This window comes from Melospiza melodia, unplaced genomic scaffold (genome assembly GCF_035770615.1).
Source record: "Melospiza melodia melodia isolate bMelMel2 unplaced genomic scaffold, bMelMel2.pri scaffold_44, whole genome shotgun sequence".
Taxonomy (NCBI): Eukaryota; Metazoa; Chordata; class Aves; order Passeriformes; family Passerellidae; genus Melospiza; species Melospiza melodia.
In genome coordinates this window covers 4,719,447-4,728,107 of record NW_026948761.1, presented here as the reverse complement: position 1 = coordinate 4,728,107, position 8,661 = coordinate 4,719,447, and the positions used below count along the sequence as shown (strand labels likewise).

At 50.7% G+C, this 8,661-nt stretch overlaps 1 protein-coding gene across 1 annotated transcript; it reads right to left on the bottom strand.

Annotated features, from left to right (window-relative positions):
- Nucleotides 1–827: 827 nt before the first annotated feature.
- On the bottom strand, nucleotides 828–7,002 carry LOC134434585 (olfactory receptor 14C36-like). The gene is made up of 2 exons (XM_063183243.1): nucleotides 6,981–7,002; nucleotides 828–1,783 (listed from the first exon to the last, which is right to left on the bottom strand). Exons 1-2 carry the CDS (start codon nucleotides 7,000–7,002, stop codon nucleotides 828–830), a joined length of 978 nt encoding a protein of 325 aa, XP_063039313.1.
- Nucleotides 7,003–8,661: the final 1,659 nt, after the last annotated feature.

Sequence of the window (8,661 nt, the reverse complement as noted above, 5' to 3'; positions counted from 1 at the left end):
GGTTTGTTAAAAAGTAGTTTTGTAGCCTTTGAAAGTGTGTGTTGGGTTTTGTGTGTTACCTAGCAGGTAGTCTTAGGGATTTAATAAATAATTAAACTAGTGCAGGAAAGTAAGAATGCTAACCTGTCTGGAGGCAGCATACAATGCTCTTAGAATAAGATAAGCAGAGGATTAATGATCTTGTTTGTGAACCAAGGAATGTATCACAAGGGGTCTGTGACCAGGCAAGGGGAACGGAGGACTGTTTCTTGGAGGCTAGGCAAGGGGAACGGGGAAACTGTTCCTTGGAGACTTTGTTGTGAATCTCATGTATAAGAGGGAAGCACCCATACGTGAATTTGGGGGCTCGGACTTTAGGGACGTGAGTCCCCCAGTTCCCCGGGCCCTTAATAAAGCACCCACAAAACTTATCCGAGTTTTGTGTCATTTATCAATCGGGCAACAGGGCCACGGCAGCAGCACTGGCAACACCAAGTGCTGCTGCAGCTGGGCACAGCTGCTGGGCCAGCACTGATCCGCCCCAGCTCTGCACACAGACATTGCTGCTGCAGGTCCAGAGAAGGCAGTAAAAAAGGCATCTCTGCAGAAAACTTGGCTGGGAGATCCTTTAGTTCCTTTAAAGCCATAAGGAAACCAGCCTCTCATTGACACAGTCTTTGGCCACATGGAAGGTGGAGTGAAACAAAATGAGAAATGGCACAAAGACTGACATGTCCTTGTGGACCATATGAAAACAGTAAAAGAAAAGAAAAAACTCACAACAAAAACAAACAAGAAGTATCAAAGGTGACTTTCATTACAAATGATTGGCAGAAACTGGCAGCAGTTTAATATTTCTGAAAGCATCCAGTCATCAGTCTCCACACTGCAGCCCTGAGCTCCTGGTTCCTCAGGCTGTAGATGAGGGGGTTCAGGGCTGGAGGCACCACTGAGTACAGAATTGACAGAGCCAGATCCAGGGATGGGGAGGAGATGGAGGGGGGCTTCAGGTAAGTTAATGTACCAGTGCTGAGGAACAGGGAGAGCACAGCCAGGTGAGGGAGGCAGGTGGAAAAGGCTTTGTGCCGTCCCTGCTCAGAGGGGATCCTCAGCACAGCCCTGAAGATCTGCACATAGGAGAAAACAATGAACACAAAACAACCGAACACCAAACAACCGCTAGCAGCAAGAAGCCCAAATTCCTTGAGGTAGGATTTGGAGCAGGAGAGCTTGAGGATCTGTGGGATTTCACAGAAGAACTGGCCCAGGACATTGCCATGGCACAGGGGCATGGAAAATGTATTGGCTGTGTGCAGCAGTGAGTAGAGAAAGGCACTGGCCCAGGCAGCTGCTGCCATGTGGGCACAAGCTCTGCTGCCCAGGAGGGTCCCGTAGTGCAGGGGTTTGCAGATGGACACGTAGCGGTCGTAGCACATGACGGTCAGGAGGGAAAGCTCTGCTGAGATGAAGAAGAGACAGAAAAACAGCTGTACAGCACATCCTGAGTAGGAGATGGTTCTGGTGTCCCAGAGGGAATTGTGCATGGCTTTGGGGACAGTGGTGCAGATGGAGCCCAGGTCGCTGAGGGCCAGGTTGAGCAGGAAAAAGAACATGGGCATGTGCAGGTGGTGGCCGCAGGCTACGGCGCTGATGATGAGGCCGTTGCCCAGGAGGGCAGCCAGGGAGATGCCCAGCAAGAGGCAGAAGTGCAGGAGCTGCAGCTGCCGCGTGTCTGCCAATGCCAGCAGGAGGAAGTGCCTGCTGGAGCTGCTGTTTGATATTTGATGTGCCTTGGCATGGGGATCTGTAAAAAAGTAACCATGGAATAGTTGGGTTTGGAGAGGATTTTAAATATCCCAGCACAGCCTGTGGGCACTTTCCCCCCACTGCCTGCCCAGGGCTCTGCTGCCTGGAGCTGTCCCTGCCAGCAGCTGCTTCCCTGTGCCCAGGGCTGGGCCCTGCCAGTGCTGCCAGAGCCCAATCCAGCCCTGGGGGCTCAGCTCTGCCCTGCAGACCCCTCCCAGCTCAGGCACTGCCCAGGGGCAGCTCTGGCTCTGCAGGCTCTGATGGCAACATCACAGGAATCCTGAGGAGACTGGGAAAGCAACACGAATGCTGCCTCTAAGGGGCCCTGCAAGGATTGCTGTCACTGCCTGGTTTATTAACATCTGAGAGAATTTTGGGGTTTTTTTTGGGTTTTTTTTTCTCAACCTGAACCTAGAGATGAATATCTATGTGCACTTTCCTATCCAGGCAACCCAGAACAGTATATTCAAAAAGCAGGAAATTCCCTTTCATGCAGCCCCTGCCTTGCTGTGCTCCCTGTATAATCTATTTGTTCTGACATTAAATGCCATCCTGGAAGCAGTCCTGAACAATGCAGCATCCTCCTCACACAAAGAGATCACTTCCAAGCCTGACCAGCTGTCTCCTCCCACCCAGACCTTGTCCCCCAGTGCTGGGCGCAGCTGCCAGGGCTGGCTGAGAGCTGTCCCTGGCAGGCAGCAGAGTCCCTGCCCCAGCACAGCACCCTGGGCTGCAGGACCCGGCTCTGCAGGACAGCCCTGGGCACCCCTGGCTGCTCTGCACAAGAGACAATCAGAGAATGTACTCACAGGGTCTGCAGGCAATGGGATGTTCCAGCTGCAGGAGATGGCTCCAGGAGCTGCAGCTGCATTGTCCTGCAGCCAGAGGTTCCTGTGCCAAGGGCTGGCAGTGATTCTGCCCCAGGCACTTCTCAGCACCTTCCCAGCCCTGACTGATTGAAGCTCTCTGTGCCTCTCTGCTGTGCCCGGGGTGGCTGCAGGCAGTGCCCCAGCCCTGCTGGGCTGGCAGAAGAGCTGCTCATCAAGGGAAATGTGCTTTTGAAGCTCTTCTTGGTTATCAGGAGCTGCCTTTGTGCCAGGAGCCCAGCCCAGCTCAGCAGCACAGACACAGCACAAGGACATTAATGAGCCTCTGGAGCTTTGTGCTCAGGCCCTGAACATCAGTCCCTTAGAGGGAGCTGAAGAAACCTCTCCAGAACTCCAAGTCAGAGTCCAGCTCTAAACTTTCTTCGACTTTTAATGGGTCCCAGAGAGGGACACGACTGAGAAAGTGTCCCCAAGCCCCAGGCAGAGCAGAGAACTGCAGGCAGTGATGACAGGTTGGAAAAAGGAGAAGCAAAGTCTAGGTGCCCTGGGGCACAGCAGGCTCTGTGCCACCAAGGGCTGTGAGGAGACACCTTGTCCTGAGGCCCTGGGGCCTCCTGGCATAGCCCCAGCCAGGCTGGGCACTGTCAGCTCCTTGTGCTGCCCTCAGCATCCCCCCCAGCCCACATCCCAGTGGCCTCAAGGATCTGCTGGAAGGAGTCCCTGGGGAGCCTTGCTCAGGAATGGCCTTGGGGGCTCCTTAATGCTCACAGAGTTTTTGAAAAGACTTTGGGTTTGGTTTTTGCCTTGGAGTCACTGAGAGGTTTGTGCAATCATGGCCCCAATTATCTGCTTTAACGAGTCCCTTGAGAGCTTTGTACTGACACTCAGTGGAGCTCATTAATACTTTAGGATACTCAAGGTTTTTAAAGTACTTTGGATTTTCCTTTCCACACTGAATCTCTGAGAAGTTTTTGTGCCATGCTGGCCTCCAAATCTCTCCTCCAAGAAGTCCATGAGGAGCCTGTGTAGCAGATGGACCTCAGTGTGACACATCCATAATTTGAGACACTTTGGGTTTTTTTTCTGAGTTTGACTCCTGGAAAGGTTTGTGCAATCTCCTCTCAGGCCCTAAGATTCCAGGGCTCAGCTCCAAATGCACCACGTGGCTCATTAGGATCAAACAAGTCCTGGCAAACCATGGCTCTGCCTTGATTTCCCTCTGCTCTAACTCAGTTCATCAGAAATATTTCTGTAGTGGTTTTCGTTCACCAATTTGAGATTTTTTGGAGAATGCAGCATTTATTGTTGTGAGTCCGGTGTGGGCTAATTACCAGTGCACTCACTAGAATATCCTTACTCATTTCCTCCTGTGTGATAAGATTAGGAGAACAGCAAAGCAGGCTCAAAACTTTAAGAGGGTATAAGGAAAAGTTCATTAATAGCAACTAAAAGAAAGAGTAATAAGAACAAAACTTTCAGAACACTTCTCCTCTCCCTACAACCTTTTCTTTCTTACTGACAGTATAAAGAGACAAACCTAGAATTTTCAGTCAGTTTAACCCAACTAGAATAGTCTTTCTTGAGTTCACTTAGGGAGAGGAGTCTCTCTTTCATGCTATGGAGACTTCTCCAGAAGAAACTCTTCTGTTGTGGCTCTCAATTTCCATGAAAAGCAACTGCCCAGAAAAATCTGCATTTTTGACATCCCTCCCAGTTGTTCAAAGCTCTTTTACAGTTGTGTTTGTGGGCCATGTCAACTTATGGGGTATTAGTTTAAAGATGAGCTGTGTAAGAGCAAAGGTTCTCCTCATCTATTTCTGAAATCATCTTCATCTCTGAGAACAGAGATCTTTTTCTTCTCCCTCGGAAAGCACAGGATCTCATCACTCTTCACTTTTTCAGTGTTCTAAGTTCTCATGGGATCACAGCTACTTCAACATTTGCTTACTTTAGCACGGAGGCCTTTGCTGAACAAGTCATTTCCTCGTACTTTTCAATGTGATACGGGGAAAAAGAGAGTCTGATGTATCAGTTACATCCTTCTCCATAGCTTTACAAGAGGATTTCAGCCCCAAGATCAGGACATCTCCTCATCCCTCCCATCTGGGACGCAACTTCCTCTTCACTGACCTCTATGTCTTCATGTTGCTCCTCTATGTGCCTGCACTTTGTCCTTTTCTCTCACTCGAGGGAGGATGGAAGCACTGAAAGAGTTCATATCTCACCTGGGGCCTGCAGATGGTTCCGTGACCCTGGCCGGGCTCAGTGCTTGCAGCCAGACCTGCTCCCTGTTCCCTCAGTTCCATGGGGCCCCACAGTGTCCCAATGGTCCCTTGCTTCCATGAGGACCGGAGATGTCATAATGCCCCCTTGGTGACACGAGGCCCTGAAGGGTCACAATGGTCTCCATGGTTTCATCAGGCCCCACAGAGTCATAATGGTCTCTGGGTTCCATGAAGCCCCGCTGGGTCACCATGGCCCCTTGGTTCCATGGGCTCCAGTGGTGCCACAATGATCCCCTTGGTTCCATGGGCTCCAGTGCGGCCACAATGATCCCCTTGGTTCCATGAGGTCCCCAGAGTGTCCCAGGGATCTTCCTTCTTTACCAAGGAAAGAACCCAGCCCCAGTGTTGCAGGGGCATCCACCAGAGGCCAAGGCCAGCCAGACTTGATGGTACTGACAGATTTACCTGGGAGCAACCCTTGGTATAGGGAATTTTGGAGGTGGAATCCCAATTTCAGACATGGACACCTGGAGGAGAAGGACAGTTCTTTTACATAGGAAGGAAAGCAGGGAACACCGTCATTTGAGGGGCAAACGAAAGGTGGCCATCAGAGGCCTGAGTCAGCCAGACCTCTCTGTTCTAGTTGGTTTTGTATGAAAGCAACCCTTGGATATAGGGAATTTGGGAGGTGGAATCCCAATTTTGGCCATTTCTTTGTAGATAAGAATGACAGTTCTTTTTCATAGGAACGAAAGCATGGAGCCCAAGTGTTTCAAAGGCAAAAGAGGGGACAGGTGGCTCCTGTCCTGGCTCCCAAGCCAGCCAGGCCTGATTGTCATGGCAACTTTTGTCATGGAGGGTCCTTGGATATCAGAGGAGAAATCTCAATTTTGAAATTGGACTCCTTGAGAAGAAGGATGGTTCTTTTCCAGATGAAGGAAAGCATCAAGAACAGTGTTTTGAGGCAGGTGAGGGACAGCTCCCAAGCGGCAAGGGCAGCTAGACCTGTCTGGCTTTCATTTGGGAGCAATCCTTGGATATACGGAGTTTTGGAGGTAGAATTCCAGTTTTGGCTATGGGTACCTGGTCAAGATGGATTGGTTTTTTCTATAGGAAAGAAAAGTGCAAAGTCCAAGTGTTTTGGAAGAAGATGAGAGGTGGCCACCCTGAGGCCAAGCCAGCCAGACCTATCTCTACTGGCACCTTTTGTCTAGGGGCTATCCTTGGACATAGGGATTTTTGGAGGTGGAATCTCAATTTTGGCTGTGGGCACCTGGACAGAAAGAAGAGTTCTTTTCAAAAGGAAGGAAAGCACTAAGCCCCAGTGTTTCAGAGGCAGATGAGTGCCAAGGCCAGCCAGACTTGTCAGTCCTAGGCACCTTTTGTCTGGGAGCTATCCTTGGATATAGGAAATTCTGGGGGCAGATGCCCAATTTTGGCCGTGGGTGCCTGGTCGAGATGGATGTTTTTTCCCATAAGAAAGAAAAGCACATGGTCCCAAGTGTTTGAAAGGCAGATGAGAGGTGGCCCCTGGTTAGACAAGGCAGCAAGATGTGTCTGTCCTGGCAGATTTCATCTGAGAACAATCTTTGCATAGAAGGCAATTTGGAGAAGGAAGCCCAGTTTTGGCCATGGCCTGGAGGAGAAGGACAGTTCTTTCCAATAGGAAGGAAAACCCAGAACCGCAGTGCTCCAGGGGCAGATGAGAAGCCCTCAACATGCCAAGGTCAGCTGGACCTGTCAGGTGGTCCCCAGGAGGCCCAGCCAGCCAGACCTGTTCCATGTTTCCTTGGTTCCATGGGACCCACAGTGTCACAATGGTCTCCTTGGTTCGATGAGGCCCTGGAGTGTCATAATGTTCCCTTGCTTCTGTAGTGTCACAATGGCTCTGTTCTTCCATGAGGCCTTGCAATGTCTCAACGAATTCCTGGTTCCACAAAGCCCTGATGTGTCACCATGGCCCCTCAGCTCCATGCGCCCCCGCTGTGTCACAGTGGCTCCTCTGTGACACTATGGGCTCCACAAGGTCACCATGGACCCTTGGTTCCTTGGGACCCCCAAGTTTCACAATGGTCTCTTTGATTCCATGAGGCACCACAGTGTCACCATGGCCCCTTGGTTCCATGAGGTTCCGTAGTGTCACCGTGGTGTCCTTCGACCCTCATTGTCGCAACTGACCATGGTTCCATGAGTTTCCATAGAGTTAGAGCTGGAATGAGAGATGCGGGATGCCAGGTGGCTCTCAAAAATGCAGTTTATTGTGTGCAAGATGCTACAGCAGTCCAGGGTCCTGGGTGACAGAGCCTGTGCCTGCATCTGTCAGCTCCAGCTTCAGACAAGCCTGAAAACCCTTTAGTTTAGGTTAGAAATGCATTATATGCTTTCCTTGCTGAGCATCCTAATACAGAAGAACCAGTCTATACCTTAACTTTTACCTATAGCCTATAAGAACTATTATAATTACCATATTCATGTTACTATTCTTCAATCATTAAAGTTACTATGTTACAGTTAAGCTTGTTTAGATTAACAAGCTAGAAGTTGGTTTTCAGTTTTCTTGCAGTGGAAAATTCTGAGACCTTTTTTCTACTTGCAACATCAGCAGTCTTGTTTGCCAGTGGTATCTTTTGCTTGGTAAAAACATCTTCTTGTTTGACATGGGTTTATCCTTTGCTCTAAGCCATAAAAACCCCTTCTAAGTAAGATACCCTTTGCCTTAGCTATCCAGTGACCGGCTCAGCAATTCTTTTCTTCTATATCAAAACTTGCTTTCATTTCTATTCCTTCTTCCGATTTTAAATTCAAAAATCTTTCTCCCAAGCATACATATCTGTGAGACTTTCTTGTGTAACTTTCATCCTTCCCAACAGAGCCCCATTGCCAGGGGTGGTTGCCTTGGGCACGAGCTCAGAGCTGTAGCCACGGTCCGTTGCCTCGTGCTGGAGAGCAGAGAAATGATGAACGGCCCCAGACATCTCCAGTCTATGTTTGGGGCAGGGAGAGTTCTGCATAGGTGGGGTGGTCACTGCTCCACCCCAGCCACTGCAGCCTCTGGTGCAGCCCCAAAGTGGCTGCCAAGCCCCTGGCACCCCAAAAACCCCACCTGAGAGAGGGACCAGAGCAGGTCAGGCTGGGACACAGGTGTGACACTGACACGTCCCATGGCCCCAGAGCTCACAGCAGCTGAGATCCAAGGCTGACTGTGGATCTCTGTCTCCTTCTCTCTCTTCTCCTGACTTCCTCTTCTCAAAATCTGGTTAACTTGCAATTGGACAGGTTAGAGTTTGCTAAGTCAGTGCTATATGAAGTGCTTTACTGTAATTCAATGCTGTTTAAGATTTCCCAAGTACCTCATTCTCTGAAGTTTGCAACTAAAAGTTTGTTCTCCACCCTCCTGAGCAGTTTGTTGTTTTCTCCCCCTGGCCATCTGTCCTGCAGGCTGTGCTCCCTGGGCGTGCTGCTCCTCTGCCCTGGCCGGCTGCACTCGCCCATCTCGCTGTGCCCCAGCATTTCTCACCCAGCGTTTCTGTGCCCTCCCTGGGCTCCCTGCACCCAGCGCTGCCGGCTCCTGGCACACAGAGCCAGGGCAGGAGCCCACCCTGCCAAGGGGCTCTGGGGCAGGGCAGGGGCTACAATGGCTTCTGAGCTCAGCAGCTGCTCCTGGCATGGTTCCATGGGGACTGAGCACAGCAACGCTGTTGAGCATTGTCCCTGCTGAGGGTCACACACTGCCGGGGCACATTCCCTGCCTGCAGGATTGCTGAGCATTGTCCCTGCTGAGGGTCACACACTGCCGGGGCACATTCCCTGCCTGCAGGATTGCT

Bases quoted from the DNA above. Each gene is read 5' to 3' on its own strand.
- LOC134434585 (XM_063183243.1), bottom strand. From the start codon at position 7,002: ATGAGGGTCGAAGGACACCACG. The intron at 1,784-6,980 runs GTGACACTACGG...ACTTTTTTACAG, and splicing joins GAGGGTCGAAGGACACCACG to ATCCCCATGCCAAGGCACAT.